Below are 19,117 nucleotides of genomic sequence, written 5' to 3' on the forward strand. Positions count from 1 at the left end.
CAAGTATTTATTTAAAACATGTATACTGTATTTAATTATTAATCAGTTTGATGGTTCTCAGCTTTTTCAAGATCAGCTCAGATGGGATAAGTCTGACCAACTCTTATTCTAGATTATTCCATCCTGCCCGTGAAATGCTTTATTGCCATGATATAAATGAATACTGCATATTGACCATACAAACACATTGGGTAGGGAGACACAATAGGGCAAACAAGAAGCCTATCAGCACCTTCTTTTTCTGCTTTCCTTGTATTTTAATAACGCCATATATCTGGATGGAGTAGCTCTATTCTTGGAGTAAGCAAACTGTTTCCAATTATTTTCCTGATTAACATAAACACATTCACAATCCAATTTTTAAAAAAGAATCAGAAGACAAAAACAGCATCCATTGTATGGCTTAGCTCTGTAAAATCTACTCATGCCAGTCTCAACCTAAACCCCATTTAATGCTAAATACGAATGCTATATTTACAACATTCTTAACACACAAAGAAGTCTGGTTACTTCATATATTCCAGTGGTTAAAATCACAATACAATAAGATAGGCTGCTTAAGACAATGTTAGTTCAAGTTCAAAATACTCCAGAAACTTTAAGAGGGGTATCTTGTATAAGAAACTTTGTATTTTTGTATTATAGCTTGACTGTCTATAGATTTAACATTATCATAACTGAACAAAAATATGTTGGGGTCTTTTGGACACTTCTGTGACTTCAGAATAGGTGATACGTGGCTCAATTGTAGTAACTATGAGGGGGATCTTGGAGTTCTAGTGAACTATCACTTAAACATGAGCCAGCAGTGTGCTGCAGCTGCCAAAAAGCCAACACAAACCTAGGCTGCATTAACAGAGGGATAGAATCAAGGTCATGTGAAGTTTAATAATACTTTATAATGCCTTGGTAAGAACATACTTGGAATATTACATCCAGTTTTGGTCACCATGATATAAAAAGGATGTTGAGACTCTAGAAAGTGTCCAGAGAAGAGGAACAAAGATGGTTAGGAGACTGGAGGCTAAAGCACATGAAGAATGGTTGCAGGAATTGGGTATGTCTAGTTTAAAGAAAAGAAGGACTAGGGGTGACATGATAGTAGTTCCAATATTTGAGAGGCTACCACAAAGAAGAGAGGGGCAACCTGTTCTCCAAGGCATATGAAGGCAGAACAAAAAGCAATAGAGGGAAACTAATCAAGGAGAGACACAACCTAAAACTAAGGAGAAATTTCCTGACAGGTAGAACAATTAATCCGTGGAACAATTTGCCCCCAGAAGCTCCAGCACTGGAGGTTTTTAAGAAGAGACTGGACAACCATTTGTCTGAAATGGTATTGGGTTTCCTGCCTGAGCAGGAGGTTGGACTAGAACGGGGGGCCCAATCCCATGCCACAAAATGGCACTGTCACGTGGCCGGCCAGAAACCAGGCTGTGCAACTGAGCAAATTCCTATCCATGCACATGCAGGATCCAGTCTGCAGAAAACCCGCCTCTATGGAAGTAGTCCCTGGCACCCAAAAGTGGGGGGGGGGGGGGCTGCTGGACTAGAAGACCTCCGAAGTCCCTTCTAATTCTGTTATTCTGTCTTAAGAAGAAATGAGTAGGTTCAGTTAATGAAGATGAGATGAGACATTCATAATTCAGCATTGATTCATATGACAAGTTCATGTTCTGTAAGAAATCTGCTTTGGACAGAAGCATCATTTGCTTGACCATTTTTGAAATCTGAACTGCAAGTACTGTACCTGTTTATTACTATGTAGGAGACACACGCTATCATGAACTACTTTTTCCTAAGACCAACAATACGAATGATGTTCAGAATACTCCTCTATCACAATCTCATTTTATTAACAAATAATATGCCCCAATCTGATATGGATTCTTCATTCTGAAGGTTTTTCATTTTCAATATAACTATGTCAAATACAACTGTTACATTCTTGTTTTTTATCTTTAATAAAGAGAGACATCATTTGGATTCTTTCCAGATATATTATTAATGTTGCTAAAATTACTCCTGTGTAGAATATCTCTGTGAACTTTCAATGATTACAGAATAATCAATTAAGTACCACACCAAGAAAAATAGAGGTAGCCTAATGCCATCATTAAAAGAATCAAGCACAGATTCCAATCCATGGGCATCTAACAAAAAATTCCAAGAGCATCTGGTGCAACAACCCCAACATACATGTTACTAGAATGAAAGAATAGTACAATTCCTTTCATACAGTTCATATATGTCTTAATTTTATTTTATTTTTTAGCAAATTCATTTAATCTACAGCTGAATTTCCAGTTTTGGTATAATCCTTTCTGCCATTTAAACAATCAGCATCTTAGTCACAAATTTCTTACTTGAAATACACAGCACCATTGCTTTGGGTAAAGTAAAATAGTTAAATATTTTGGACAAATTCATAGTCTGAAATGCTCATCAATCTTTTCCATTTCCACCAGTTCCAGAAGTTGTTATCCTACTTTTCTTATCACACCTATATCCCCATTCTCTATATGACTTATCTTTGTTTTTGTCTGTAGAGAAAGGGAAAAAAATGTTAACACAACCTCCTTAGGGTATCTGAGATGGATTGTGGACTAAGCTGAGTTTGATGCTATCCTTGTGGATACTCACAGGTGGCCCTGGTGGTCCTGCTTTTCCAGGGAGTCCTGGTTTGCCACGTCGTCCCTGGATAAACAAAGACATATAAGAGCAAGAATTATTGGACAAATAATCATTTATTTGTTTAAAGAACATGGTTTTGAAAACTATGAAGTCTTTAAGGCAGGACTATTCTCTCAATCAGGGAGATTTTTCAGAACAACCATTCTAAGAACATTACTGGAAATGTATAGTCCCTGCTTCATATACCACACTTTTCTTCTGTAAAAGCAGATTTGAACAAATTGCCTGAGCAGGAGGTTGGACTAGAACGGGGGCCCCAATCCCAAATTATTCAGGACAGAATGTTTCATTTTAAAAAATTGATGATGTTAAAAACATTATTTTTAAAAAATGCTCCAAATAAAGTTGAGCTTTCAAGATAACTTCTACTTCACTTGCTCAGAACTGCAATCTGCTACGAGAATGAAGACAGAAGTGTTCTTTTTACCAGGGTTCATTTATTCAGAAAATATTAATCTGAATAGGTGCTGCCTTTTTCATGTGATTACATTCATTTTACAATGTTCTGTTGGCTATTTTCATCCACATGGCCAATATAGAAAACAATGCTAAATAGGGTCTGAATTTATTTAATGACACCAATAAAATGATACCTAAGATTTAGTCAGCTAATAGAAAATGGCAATCAAAGAATTGATTAAAGTCAGCATTGAATGGTGGGTGGGGGGGACACAGAAAGCTTTACTTTTAATCCTTTTAGTGGTCATTTCTAGCAAGGACCTATTTATACTTTTCCCAGCCTATGTGAAAGTTCTCTGATAGCACAATTGTGTATATTTGAAAACTGATACAGTAATAACTATGACAGTTGAAAAATCTTCCTGAGCCAAAGCTGGAAGCCCCAAAGAATTGGCTGTAAAGCAGAAATGATAAATGCCATGAACAATGAAGTAGTTTTAATTACTTTAACATTTTTTTTCAAAACAAAGGTTTACTTCATCAAAAAATATAATTAGCACTTGTTTTGTAAGTTATGATCATGGATAAAAGCATTCTGTGACATTTATCAAAATACAGCAAACTCAGATGAATTACCATAAAGGAACAGACAGGATTGGCAGTGGAAGAATTACAGTACATTTACCATCCTAAATCTTAAAAATAGGCTGTGCATTACAGATTTACAGATATCCTGCCTCCATTTTCTAGGCTGATTTTCATAGATCACTGCTGTATCTGAACTGAATTATGTACTTCTTGCTTATTGATCTCCATTATTCAAATCATCTGTCACTGTCACAGATTCCCTATCAACTAATCTGAACTTCATAAATTGAGCAGCTCTATGGGCCCAAGTTCAGGAAACAGTGGATGACAATGTTTCAGAAGCCATGTGTCTCCTAACATTTTTCATGTGTTTCACATACAACATCCATATTTAGGTCAATGTGCTTTTTGTTAACCTAACTTTAGCTATAGTTTTTGATGATTTGGGTTTGATGGCTTCCACATGTGTATTTATATTTTAGGAGCAAAAATATGTGAGATATGTAAACATTTTTCATCTAGATGTTTATTGCATCCTGTAACTCTAAACACACCGAATATAAATTATTATAAAAAAGGGTTTTATTATCAATATTAATGTAGTCCTTTGGGATATTCAAGATGCACAAAATGTTACAACACATATTTGTAAAAAGTGACTGACTGAAAGGTTTTTTTTTTACATTGCTTAAATATTTCTCTATAATGTAAAAAGCTTCATCTATCACAGTGTACATGCAATATTAAATTCAGGTGAGTCTTTCAGAGAAAAATGCTTTACTACATCACTAAAGTGAAGGGTTATGCTCTTGTAGGCAGTAGACATCCATAGATACCGAGAAAGGTAACCTTTATTACCATTAAAGGGAATAGAAAAGGTCTTGCAGGCAATGGAATCTACCAGTATGCATGATCACAGCTTCTAAATCAGACATTTTATTATATGAACCTTGGTTTCCTTTCAAAGTTATTAACAAAATGTGCCATTTGAATAACTGAATGAAATGTGAGATTTCACAGCAAGTTGGATTTGTTAAAAATTTAAATACTGATGAAAAATCAGATTCTGTTGATTACTTTTCCAGTTCCTTGCTTCTTAACATTTCAAGTAAGTACAAAATAAAGAAATATTAAGCAGATAGTAAGATTTGAACTGGCATGGACAAATGTGATTCAGTTGCAGAATGCAGAACTGAATTCTCTGTAACTTATATTTATTAAAAGGTTTGCTAATATAACTTAGGAAGCATAACCTTTTTTCCAGATTGTTTCTATACTGATTACTGTCAGTGCCATTGTCCATTATAGATCCATTATAGACTTCAATTCCCAGAATTCCTCAGCTAGCCATGCTGGCTGGGGAATTCTGGGAGTTAAGATTCATGCATCTTAAAGTTGCCAAATGTGGAGACCCTGATTTATATCAGTACAGCCTGTTCATCACATTTGTCTAACTTTTTATGATTCATAGAAAAGGCATTGTATAAAAAAGGTTTATAAATCCATTAGTAGTTGATTATATATAGTATAATCATATACATATATGCATAGTATAATCATATATATACACTAGACATTTTGGAAAACTATCATCAAAAGAATTTGGTATGCATGTCTTGTTCCGTATTAAACAATGAATGGTTGGACAAATACAAAAGCAAACAAAAGGTTTTTCACATGCCTTGTTCCCTGCATAACCTACATTATCAAATTAGTGAGCAAACACACCCTAGCATTATGTTCCGATCACCTCTCTGAGTACAATGCTTAGTCTTCCATTCTTATAAGATTCTGTGCTATAGGAAAAATCAGTCCATTGAGCTCTATTAATAACAAGAAATGTGAAGGTATTTCTTATTTAGGAGCAACAGGAGGTACTAGCAGTCCAAGATACTCTTGTGAAATGATTGCATCTCTTTCTACTTAAGGATTATTTGTAACAAAGAAACAAATGAAGAAAAATAAGGGAGGATTATAAGCTGAAGGTTATTCCTGTAATAGTAAATAAAGCAGGACGATTCAATAATGATAATATTATCTAGAATTCCCCAGGTGAAAAAGGTGTGGATAGAAAGGCAAAGGCACCAGAGCATCAAAAACCTCATGTTAGGATGAAGATTTCTTATTTGCTATTATGCTATGTTGAGGATTTGAAAATGGACTAAAACCCATTGCGATAATGAATCATAGGGTCCATAGTAATTGGGTGGCAAATAATAAAATAAAAATGATATTGTTGTTGTTCAGTCACTAAGTTGTGCCTGATGCTTTGCGATCCTATGGAGCATAGCATATTAAGTCCCTCTGTCCTCCACTGTCTTCCGGAGTTTGCCCAAATTCATGTTCATTATGTCAATTATGTTGTCTAGCCATCTTATCCTCTGCTTTTGCCTTCAATCTTTCTAAACATCAAGGTCTTTTTCAATGAGTCCTCTCTTCTCATTAGGTGGCCGAAATATTTGAGCTTCAGCTTCATTATCTGTCCTTTCAAAGAACAAGTTTGATTTCCTTTCAGATAGACTGATTTGATTTGCTTGTAATCCAAGGAACTCTTATGAGTCTTCTCCAACACCACAATTTGAAAGCAAAAGGTGATATTAACATTTTTCAATATTAGCCATAACATTCAATGTTTGCATTGAGATGGTATGTGTGTCTTCCTTAATTCCATTTCTTTCTGCTGTTTTTCAATAGTGACATATTGACAATCTGAAACTCCACATGATTTCAGCGTGTGCAGTTTCTATATTGAAAGGGAAAATACTTGCTCTGATTTCTTAGGGTTCTTGTTCCTCTAGAAATGTGTAGTGGATGGTTTTTAACCCATGAAAGTCAAGCCAAAGCTTCTCTTTAAATCATCAAGTTTGTAAGATGTATCTATCCTGGCTCTTTGGGAAGAAGGAGGAGGAGGAGCAGGAGATGCTAAAGGAAGTCAAGTCAACACTTTTCCTCCTGGAATCGAGAATGCTCTTGGAGAGTTGTACTTCATTCACAGAGCCTTGGGACCATGAGGGCAGCTCTGTTTTTGTTTTTGTTTTGCTTTCACTATGAAGCCAGCCAGCTCTAATGCTCCATGTCTATCCAGGAGCATGGAAAAAGGGGCATTTTAAGATGCTGCTGCTGAGCAGCTGCCTTTAGCATTTTTCTTCATCACCAGCTGGGTGGCCTTGTAGAAAATGATGAAGATTGGCAGGTGTGGTAGAGTGCATGGCAATAAGGGCAACTGGGATGGAGGTTGTCAGGCATTCAATACTTTATGGGGTGGGGGTAGCGGGCTTTTGGAGTCTCCCAGGAATTTGGAACTTCTTGTGGGACAGCTCCTTTGTACTCTGCTGTGGAGGCTTCCCAGGTATTCAGCCCTTTGTGAGAGAAGGTGCTGTTGCTTTGTGTTGTGTATTGGAATAAATTCCACTGCATTTAAGGACATAGGACATAGATGGGGAGGGACCTACATAAGCAGGTAGGGGCCAGTCATAAGTGCAGATGGGGCTACCAAGCTCCCAAACTTTGATGACACGACTGCAGGGGGGCTGAGACAGGCACAATTTAAAAGTCCCTTTGTACTATACCATGGTAATTTTCAATGTTCGCTAAACATACCTTCCCAGATATGACTGGGTTATCATAGCTATTGTTGCATCACAAATATATATACTCCAAGCAGTCTAATAAATATTGTGGTAGCGATCACCACTGAAGTAATAATGATAGATAGCAATAATAGAGTCATAGTATTCACCAGCAATGGCTTTAAGTCTGATAAGGCTTACAAGAAAACTCCTGTTTTCAAAAATATGACCAAAAACATTCTTGGAATCTAGGAGGAAGGGTGATAAATATATGTGAGGCTTATAAAAAAAACAGGGGTCTGCCTCATGCATGTGGTAGCATTTTCTGTTAAGGCAAAGCAACCATTGGATTCATTTAATAATTGATTCTTGGAGGGTTTGGGGACAGGAGAATTTTTTTTATAAGGAGAGTCCTTTTCATCAATAAGGACCTATTAAATGGATCGGGAAAAGGTCCTCATTTTTCAGCAGTACATGTACTAACAGTTGTAAAAATTTTAATCATCTCTGCTTGATTTCATCTAGGGTATTGCAAGCTTCATTTCAGCTGTGTCTAAATGAATCTGTATGGAGGTAATGCGATTTGAAAGTCCACTGCAATGAAAGTTTCGCATACTTGGAATTCAGATAAAAGAAATGGTCTTTTGTGTGGTTTCCACTAAAACTGCAATTGTTCCATTACTTCTCTAAATCGGTTTTCATGTTCATTTTACTTACAGTAATTTTAAATGGCGGGGGGAATTCATGGAAATGGCCAAGCAAAATGAAGAATGCTTCAAATAACACCCTGGCTCTACCATGAAATCCCTGAAAGGTAGTTAGCGACTAACATGTGAATCAAATAAAGAACATGCAACAATAGAAAGGAGCATAAAAACTATTTCAAAATATATTTGCCAAAATGCACCACTACTCCATGTTGTCTCACTTTTGTGTACTGGTTTGCTATGGTTTGCCTACACAAGACCCTCTAAAAAGGCAAAAAATTATGTATAATTAAATTGTAGCTTCTTAGTATATTCCACATTTTTAGTGCAAGGACTGTTTCTCTGGCTAGGGATGTAAGAACACTTTGGTTATAAAACTGGTTTAATTATAAATGACCAAGGATAAGACATCTACCTCATGCCAAGGCCTAGCATAAGACTGTGGGGAAATTGGAAAGCCATTTGACTGGGATTTTACTCTTAAGTATGCTAATTTATTTTACTTAAAAATACTCAAGTTGCATCTTTACTTTTATATGTCATAATTTTTAAATTTTTTATTATGGCTAGGGGCCTCTAAAGTCTAGATCATTCTACCTTTTCAAATGTAATATTAACAGGTGAAACTCGAACAATTAGAATATTGTGCAAAAGTTCATTTATTTCAGTAATGCAATTTAAAAGGTGAAACTAATATATGAGATAGACTCATTACATGCAAAGCAAGATAGTTCAAGCCATGATGTGTCATAATTGTGATGATTATGGCTTACAGCTCATGAAAACCCCAAATCCATAACTTCAGAAAATTAGAATATTACTTGCAATCAATAAAACAAGGAGTGTACATAGAACAATATCAGACCTCTAAAAAGTATAAGCATGCGCATGTACTCGGTACTTGGTTTGGGTCCCTTTTGCAGCAATTACTGCCTCAATGCGGCGAGGCATGGAAGCTATCAGCCTGTGGCAATCCTGAGGTGTTATGGAAGGCCAGGATGCTTCAGTAGAGGCCTTCAGCTCTTCTGCATTGTTCGGTCTCATGTCTCTCATCTTTTTCTTGGCAATGCCTCATAGATTCTCTATGGGGTTCAGGTTAGGCGAGTTTGCTGGCCAATCAAGCACAGTAATCCCATGGTCATTGAACCAGGTTTTGGTGCTTTTGGCTGTGTGGACAGGTGCCAAGTCCTGCTGGAAAATGAAGTCAGCATCCCCATAAAGCTTGTCTGCGGAAGGAAGCATGAAGTGCTCCAAAATCTCCTGGTAGACAGCTGCATTGACCCTGGACTTAATGAAGTACAGTGGACCAACACCAGCAGATGACATGGCTCCCCAAATCAACACAGACTGTGGAAACTTCACACTGGACTTCAAGCATCTTGCAGTGTTTGCCTCTCCATTCTTCCTCCAGACTCTGGGTCCTTGGTTTCCAAATGAGATGCAAAAGAGGACTTTGGACCACTGAGCAACAGACCAGTTCTGTTTTTCTTTAGCCCAGCTAAGACGCTTCTGACGTTGTTTGTTGTTCAGGAGCGGCTTGACAAGAGGAATATGACATTTGAAGCCCATGTCCAGGATCCGTCTGTGTGTGGAGGCTCTTGATGCACTAATTCCAGCCTCAGTCCATTCCTTGTGAAAGTCCCCAACATTTTTGAATGGCCTTTTCCTGACAATCCTCTCCAGGCTGTGGTCATCCCTGCTGCTTGTGCACCTTTTTCTTCCACACTTTTCCCTTCCACATAACTTTCCATTAATGTGCTTTGATACAGCACTTTGGGAACATCCAACTTCTTTTGCAATTACCTTTTGAGGCTTTCCCTCCTTATGGAGGGTGTCAATGTTGGTTTTCTTCACAACTGTCGGATCAGCAGTCTTTTCTATGATTGTGATTCCTACTGAACCAGACTGAGAGACCATTTAAAGGCTCAGAAACCCTTTGCAGGTATTATGGCTTAATTAGCTGATTAGAGTGGGACAGTTTGAGCCTAGAATATTGAACTTTTTCACAATATTCTAATTTTCTGAGGTTGTGGATTTGGGGTTTTCATGAGCTGTAAGCCATAATCATCACAATTATGCCACATCATGGCTTGAACTATCTTGCTTTGCATGTAATGAGTCTATCTCATGTATTAGTTTCACCTTTTAAGTTGCATTACTGAAATAAATGAATTTTTGCACAATATTCTAATTTTTTGAGATTCAACTGTAAACAAATTCCACTCTTTAAGTAAAAAGCAAATACTATTGTAATACTACATAAAACTATAAACAGCAAGACAGTGTTATTTTTTTTCTCTTCAGGAGTTTTAATTAGAAGTTGCAGTATTATTTGAATAGAATCTAATCTCCTTAGAATCTGATACAGAATGGAAGATTACTTTCTTTAACACTTTTTTTTCTCTTCCAAAGTGGTAATAATAGTGAAACTGACTTTGGTAAATTCAATTCCCAGGGAAATATTGCCGCTAACATTCATATATGCAAAGTAATAAGAATAGCTAGATGAATACTTTTTATAATAAAATCAAAGACTTGAGCATTTAAATGCCTCCTAAGATATGGTTCCTTATTTTAAGTTTCTTGCTAAACTTTAACACATTGATAGGAAGAACATTTCAGAAAATAATGTTTGTTTGACTATTTTTCCTGTTGGCACTGCATTGACCTTTTCATTTGCTTTCATTTCAAATTAAATCTTCCTCTTAGCTAGAAACACCAAATTATGTAAACTTTAAAAAATGCTTCAGGTGTTTCACATCACAATTATAATATACTTAATAGGTCCAATCCAAACATATTTGTCATGTTACCAGTTTCATATGTTTCAATTACTACCAATTATTGCATACTTTTGCAATATTTTCCCTGGTCACTTTAGCATTACATAGTTTGCACAGCTACTTGCTTTTTAATGTTTTTTAAAAGAATGCTGAGAGAAGTTAACGGGTTGTGCATGCTTTGAAAGTTACCTGGAAGAAATGCTTTGGGCCCTGTGCAAGTCTGAGGAAAAAGGTGCTATTACTTTAAAAGTTGTATTAATGTTGATAAGTGGATTCATTAAAACAACATCATTCTTTTTTCAGGCTTGCCAGAAGCATCAACCATGTTGAGCCACTTTAAAAAAGAGGGAGGTCAACCTATTCTCTAAAGCACCTGAAGGCAAGACAAGAAGCAGTGGTTGGAAACCTAGAACTAAGGAGAACTTTCCTGACAGTTAGAACAATCAATCAGTGGAACGGCCTGTCTTACAATTGTGGGTGCTCAGTCACTGGAAGTTTTTAAGAAGAGATTGGACAACTATTTGTCTGAAATGGTGTAAGGACTCTTAAACTTAAGCATGGGCTTAAACTAGAAGGTCTCTTCCAACTTTGTTATTTTGTTATTCTGCAGACTGCTGTTATATGGGTTTGTGTTTGAGGTCCAAAGGTTTTTCTAATAAAGTAGTTTTGAAGCAAAGACAGCATGATAAATTAGTATCTGCCAGTTGCTGCCATATTTACTTACCCGCTGGCCTTCTTTCCCAGGTGGGCCTTGAGGACCTTCTATTCCTGGCATACTCTGTAAATATAGACAGTTTTCAAATGTTATTTCCCTCGTTAATATAACTTAAAATATCTGCTCATATTCCTAAAATAGTAATCAAACTTTTATAATTAAAGTGTAATTTCAAGCAGTATTCATACAGGTTCTTATGGCTGTGGGTAGCAGATGCTAAAGAGCATAGAAAGATCATACTTTAATTTGAAAGGTGGTTTCAACTGTAGATTTGAGCAATTCTTGCTTGATATTTTTTTAAATAAATGCTACAGGCTAAGTTTTGAACTGGATAGATGATGAAAGACTGTGTGTCTGCTTTATGAATAAATGGTAGCCTCAATATTGGAGGGTTATTTTGTATATTAATTTTTGAACATGAACATTTCTATATGCTCTCCACTATGCTGAATGATGAGAGGGAAGTCTTGACTATCCTGATGCCTCAACATGACTGCAATTTTCATCATCTTCAGTCAGCATGACCACTGATTTAGAAACTAGGATGCTTTCTGAGATACATAAAAGCAGAGCACACAGAAAAATGACATAGAAATTGTCTGGACAGCAGGTTATCTTTGTATTTGGGAAAGCATTTGAAAAGATTTCAGGCTTTGCTAAAAGACATTTCAATCCTAAAAAGGAAACTCCAGTCACAGAAAAAGGAGTAATGGGAAGGAATGCTATAGCAAACCAAATTCAAATTTATTGCAACCCCGGGACCATATACAAACAAGATATTGAATAAAATAAGTATTCATACACAATACACACACACACACACACACACACAAATGTATGTAAGAGACATGTGTGTAAGAGCAAACCAGTAAATATAACAATGGAATCTAAAAATAATGAATAGAACTACTAAAATAAAACCAAATAAAATACTATTTTAAGTTCCAATCCTAAGTAATGGTACAGCATATTGTAGAAATGGTAGCACAGAACTGAGCAATTTAAGAAACTATTTTCAAGTCATTGTCTCAGAGTAGTAGCATTAAATATAAATCACACTCCCCATTTAAACATTTCTTCAAGATAGGATGTATACTGTATAAACAGAAGAATGGGGATCTGTGAGGTAAACTTCCCCTACCCCAAATTTCTGGGATACAGTAAAGCTTAGGACAAGTTTATACAATAGGAAAATGCAGAAGAGATATTAAATCAAACATGTAATTATAGGAAAAAGTGGAATTCAAGGCTTCTATAGGCAAGGATACAAGAGCTATAGAAACATGCACTCTCAATTAGTAGAGCCAAAGCACCATTCTATGTATCTGCGTATCTGTGTAGAAATAAGTGTGTGTGTGTGTGTATAATTTAGCATGATCTTTGTGCTTCACATATAGTTTGGCTTCAGTCATTTTCATTTTTCACTTCTCAGCATTTATGAGAGAATGTGATTTTTGGGATGAAGAGATACCTCACAAGTGCTTCCTGTTGTCCTGGGTAATCTCAAACTAGTAATTTGAGAAATCTCTAGCTGATTTTAATTAAATTATATTATTTTGGATGACATGGCTTCGGGTTTATGTCTTTATTTGACTTTGTTTTCAAATTTTAGATCAATACACAAGATGCATGACCCAATTTTTCCTCTCTTAAATCAGCTTAGTAAGTTACATGACATATATTTATGAAGCCAACAAAAACATGACAATCTTTTTATTCATAACTACAGAGCTGCTTTCTGTCTTATTTATAGATAACATAATCAAACAATTTTTTTTAAAAAATAATTTTGTACAGCCAAGTAAGTTCTGCATATTTTAAAGTAAAATAAATTGAGGTCAACTTCAGGTGATTTATTATTCATACCAAACAAGGCCAGTTCCTTTATCCCTGGAACAACATTTCTCTTTTATCCAAAAGAGAGGTTTGAATTAGTCCCTAAAAAGCAGATTCTGGTGGAGATATTAGAATGGAGATATTAAAATGCATAGGTTGTACATGATAACTTTCTTACATTAGAATATCTCAAATTATCCACAGCTTGACTAACTTGATCTCTTAATTGACTTGACTTGCTTTCAAACTGTACTCATATACTCAGTAATGAAAATGATAGAAATGACCTTGAAAGATGCTACAAAAATTAAAATTTCGCTGGTAGAAAGCTGCAGGAGGTTGTCACAGTTGAAAACAGAGCACAGGCAGGGTGCGTGCAGCCTCCCCAAGCTCAATTTTCATTGGCAGAGGGCTGCAGGAAGCCATTGCAGCCAAAAATGGAGCTCAGATGGTTCATGCGTGGCACTCCCAAGCTCTGTCTTTGGTGGCAGAGGCACCGCAGGCTGGTCTGCTGTTTTCAGGGTGGGCACCCAACGGGCCAGATCTAAGCACCCAACGGGCTAGATCTGGTCCCTGGGCCTTGAGTTTGACACCCCTGGTATATGGGAATGAGCTTGGGAGACAGGAAGAAGACATTTATCTAGACAATAGTCTAATAAATGATTGAATGTGAAAGAAGAGGGGTGGAGAAAGCATCTGAGAAGGAACCCTCCCTAGTTTTCAGCAGAGCAAAAGTAAGAGCTGGGAAGTTCTTTCAAATTTGCCAGATTTCCTTAATGTAACCTTACAAATAAGATAGCATTAGTACTCATGGTTGTGATATCTTATTTAATAAAATAATTAGGCTTCCAACTTTTCTAGACTTCAGTGAATCAATTACTTTATCTTTTAAGCCATGTTCTACTTTTAAAAACCCCATTCATATTAGCGGTGCCCTCCCTATTTACAAAATTTTATATCCTATCCAGGTGATGTATATCTTAGCATGTTATCTGGGCTTGAAGCTAAGCAGGATCAGGTCTAGTTAGTATTTGAATGGCAGGCTTCAATGGAATAACATTGGCTAGACTTGTGAAAGTTTGGAAAAGGTACTACTAAACCATTTGCTGTTACCAAGAAAATTCCATGAATCAGTCCATAAAGTCACTGGAAACTGAACTTGATTAGATTAAGAATTTATCTGTAAATGATCCATTTTCCTTTGCTTCTTCGATCTTTTCTTCTTTTGAAAAAATCCTTTCAGAAAGGAAATTCAAGAAAACTGCATAATATGTTTTAATTACTACATTAGGAAGTAGTTGTCTGGAAACATTTTTTAAAAATGTTTTTTAAAAAACATTTTAAAATATACTTAGGAAAAGGAAGGGAAGGAAGGTGGGTGGGTGGAAATTAGATAAATTTTATAAAACTTAGAAAAAATGGGGGAAATCTACTATCATGCTATAACTTAAACTATAAATTAGAACAAAGTATAGTCATAAATTAAATGACAACCACATATCTCTATGGCCCTTTAAATACTATTAATAGAATTAAGTCAGATATTACCAAAAAGAGGAATAAGAATTATTAGTCAAAATATTGAAGAAATAACAAGAATATTTAACTAATCTGAAACCCTCCCATCATTTTAACTTCATGAAAACTAGACAATCTGGTGTTTTAAGAGAAAGGCAAAACTGAGATGTGGTAAAAGTTTACAGAATTTTACAGAATTGCAAAATATACAGAATTACAGTCCATAATCCTATATAATACCTTATTAAAAATGTAAGAAGATTTATGGCCTGCTTCTAACATTTTAACAAGATTTGATGTAAAGCATTACTTGAATTAACTATAAGCCATTTCATCTGTGAAAACTTAGAGTACACTTAAATTAATATTTAAATAAATGTGATTACATACATCATAACCAGGGGTGGGATTCTACCAGTTTGCACCTATTCACTAGAACCGGTTGTTAACATTCTAAGCAGTTTGGAGAACCTGTTGTTAGAAGAAATTACTGGCCTAATCCTGTAAGGAAGGCAGGAAGGAAACATTCTGGTGTTGCTTACAGAAACTGCCTCTCCGTTAACCCTTATTACATTCTTGGCAGGACTAGACTTCCTGTCTCAGGAATGTCTCTGGAGTTTTCTCCCCCTCCTTTACTGGTACTTTGCTTGTGTGGAGTGACCATTCAAAGTTACAGTGGCACTGAAAAAAGTGACTTATGATCATTTTTCACACTTACGACTGTTGCAGCATCCTCACAGTCATGAGAGGCCAGGAGAGGAGATGCATGCCTCGATGTGAGTGATATTGAGTTGGCCACACCCAGCCAATAACATGACCACCAAGCCATGTCCACCCAGGCACATGACCACCAAGCCATGCCCACAGAACCGGTTGTTAAAAATTTGAATCCCACCCCTGTTCATAACCAATTTTGAAGCCTTATAAGTGAATAAATCATTCAGAGTTTTTTTCTTAGAGAAAAATACATTTAAATCTAATATTATGCAACATAACATTCAGTAAGATTAGATATTATGAGATTGTGTGCACTGAGGATATATGCTTAATTTATGTTCAACTATAGAAAGTACAAAACTCATACAAAGAATAAACAGAGATCATAATGAAGAATATTATTTCAATAACATCTAGATTCTAGAGAATTATAAATCCCTTTCTCTAGATTAGACTTTGATTCTTGTCAATCTTTCTGGGCTTTTGGCACAGTGCTTTGTATTAGATCCAATCCTTCCTGTTGTGATGCATCTAGAAATGATGCTAGGAAACTACTGTCCAATCCTACTTTGTTAAGGTATGGTGTTCCACAGGACTTTATCTTGTTTCTATCTTGGTTTCCATTTAGAAACCTGACCTTCCGGACTGAAGATTTGGCATGGGGTTGTGTTCCTTCATATAGACCAGATCTCTTGATCCATAGTAGTTACTGGATTCACAGGTGATAGCTGTGTCAAAGAGTGTGCTTATATAACTATGTCTAGTGAGACAATTGGACTCCTGGAATACTGAGATATATCAGTGGTCATCTATCCCTTGATCATATCCATCTTATCCATCCCAAATGCTTTACATGTGTCTGACTGTACAAAATGTCTGAAAATTGCAGTTGGTGCAAAATGAAGTGGCTAAATTACTGATGGATTATATAATGCCTGTAGTGAAAGATCTCTACTAGTTGCCAGTTGTCTACCAGAAATAATTAAAGACAAGATATGGCCTCTCAATTTATGAACCTAGCCAGTTACTCAGATCAGAAGAAGAAACACTTTAAAATAGGGCCTTTTTGCCAGAAACTCATCTATTTGGACCTTGTCGTTTGTGAACCCAACCTAGAATATGAAATGAATTCCCAAACAATGTTAATTTGGCCCCCATTTTCCCAGTGGGAAAAAATAACAGCAAAAATCTTTTTTAGCAAGCTTTTAACTAGTTTCTAACTTAGTTGAACTAAGTTTTGATTTTAATGGTACTGATTTTAAATTTATCTTAATTTTAAATATCTTGATTTTTTATTCATACATTTTATAATTTTTACTAATTGCTGTAGTTTATTTCTGAATAGAGAAAAATGGGACATAGACACATCATTTGATTCATTATTGAATCTTCTTCTATAAATAAAATGACTTCTGCTTTCCACATTTTTTAAAAATAGAGGAGAGTTGTGCTGGAAGAAAAAGAATTCATTGATTTTATTTTCCCCTGATCCATGGCACCATTTACACAATTACAGAGAATTTTAGAATTCTCTAGAGCAAACCTTTTGAGATGGAGAATCTGGAAAAAATGTCATCTGTGTCTTCCAGACAGGAGTGGAATTTTGCTGAAAAAGCACCTACCTTTGAAGGCAGAGAATAAAGCACAAATTCTGCTTTTTCTGTAATTATATAATCCCAGCACCAGCTTGATCAATAATGAGGAGGCTACCTCTGATTGAAGATATGGAATATAAAAGATCAACAAACTGCCATCAATTCATGTCATTATACTATCAGTGATAGGAAGAGGTATTTGTGATATTTTAGGGTCATGTGTTGAAATAATTAGGATGCTTTTAGATAATCTGCACTTGGCTAGAAGGGTAGGAGAGTATCATTTACTGCTTGACATCAGGCAACAAAAGTATCTTGGGCTAGTTCTGTCTTGAAATTGCATGATGCCACTTGTTAACTGTACTTATATGTAGCACTAACAACAGAACATGTCTCAGTCTGAATGACTAACTTCTTCATTCTGTTTGCTTTGTACCAGATGTGTTATCTGATGCTTCATTTAGCCAGATCTTAAGGAATATGGAACCAGCATTTCAAGTATCTGTCTAGTAAGCACATTTAGGTGCTTTTGCTTGTGACAGACTTAACCCTTGGCTTCTGCTTAAGAATTTGGTGCCATCTGGATGAGTATTTTATAACTCCCCAAAGGGATAGGCCTACAGGAACGTAAAAATGGATGCTCATTTTCCTGGAGAACTAAAAGCTGTGGATCAAATGTCAAGAGGAATAGTTTTCATATACTTTATGAGAGAGATCACCATACCACCTTCCTTCACCTGTCACTCTTGTGACATGACATCCATAGGCTTAAGCTCTCGATACCAGAAAGGAGGGAGAAGCTTAGCCAACTGTGTCATTTCAGAGAAAAGCCCCTTACTCCTTCTGCCAATTCAGCACCTTGACGAAACTGTGAAGATAAAGCTGTCATCCCTGAAGTTCAGTCACTGCATCAACCATTTTAGTCCATTATGTTATTTTATTAGTATTATATTATTTTAACATTAGGGAAACAATCTGCATTATGTGGGAAATTAATGTTTAAAGTCAAGCTGTCATGCATGTTAAGTAAGGAATTACACTATCTTACAGCCATGTTCATGTGTCTCTCTACCTTTTTTTTAGGGCAATTCCAAATACTTTTCTTAGGAAAAAAAGTCCATTGAAATCTTTTTCAAAATTTTTCATGCCCAAATAAAGAATAGACAAAGCCAACTCTTACCCAAGTTCCAGGACCATTAGTTAAAGTTTAATTGACTTGTTTGGATTGCTAAGTGATAATAAAAACAAAGTTTTCACTCTAAGTGCCCAAAATGTAATAGTTACTTCTTATTGGACCTCAGTTTTAAAACTATGACTTTATGGAGGCAGGTTTCAAGCCCAGTGTTTGGGAAGCGATTCGAGAGTGAATGTAGGTTCTGATAAATAAAATGAATCTTAAATAAGGATGTTGTCAGACACCCGATAGCTCTTTGCAATTAGATTACGATTGAGCAAGGACTGCTTAGACTCCAGTCTCAGTTTCCCATCTCATATTACATCTGTCATATCCCCAGTAATTTTTCTCTGCTCCAAAAGTGCTGAGAGATACATTTGGCTTGCTAGGGGAAATGCAGCATAGGGGATTGATTTTCCAAATCTCTGCAAGAGTGTCCATTCTCCATAGGACTCATTTTAATGCCATTGGGAAAATGATCATCCACTTCCGCTAAGGAAAGGCACTTCAGTGTCCTTTTGAACACATTACTGCACGTGAAAAATGATAAACAGAGTGACATATTCTTTTTACCTTGTTTTGCAAGGTATGACCTTATGTCACACAGTGAGATACCCAAACTACTTTTGAAGAGAATGAAACTAGACTGTGTTCAGCTGAAAAAAAAATCTAATATTACTCTCGTTAATTGTATAGGTTGCTAAATGTACATGTTGTGCAACTGAGGAAGTAAGCATTTCATTTAGATAGATAAATTATCAATGGAAATAATCACCATTGTATACACAAGCCAATATTTGGAAGATTCCTTCATTGATTTCA

General features: G+C 36.0%; 1 protein-coding gene across 1 annotated transcript in view; it reads right to left on the reverse strand.

Annotated features, from left to right (window-relative positions):
* COL19A1 (collagen type XIX alpha 1 chain) overlaps positions 1-19,117 on the reverse strand; it is a 205,055-nt gene that overhangs the window by 62,790 nt on the left and 123,148 nt on the right. Inside the window, exons 16-17 of the mRNA XM_087920538.1 lie at positions 11,465-11,518; positions 2,644-2,697 (exon numbers count right to left, since the gene is read on the reverse strand). Coding sequence (XP_087776664.1) covers positions 2,644-2,697; positions 11,465-11,518 — 108 coding nt within the window. The remainder of the gene's footprint in view (positions 1-2,643; positions 2,698-11,464; positions 11,519-19,117) is intronic.

The sequence above is a fragment of the Pseudonaja textilis genome, chromosome 1 (assembly GCF_049901715.1).
Source record: "Pseudonaja textilis isolate UNSWEBS1 chromosome 1, rPseTex1.2, whole genome shotgun sequence".
NCBI classification, from domain to species: domain Eukaryota; kingdom Metazoa; phylum Chordata; class Lepidosauria; order Squamata; family Elapidae; genus Pseudonaja; species Pseudonaja textilis.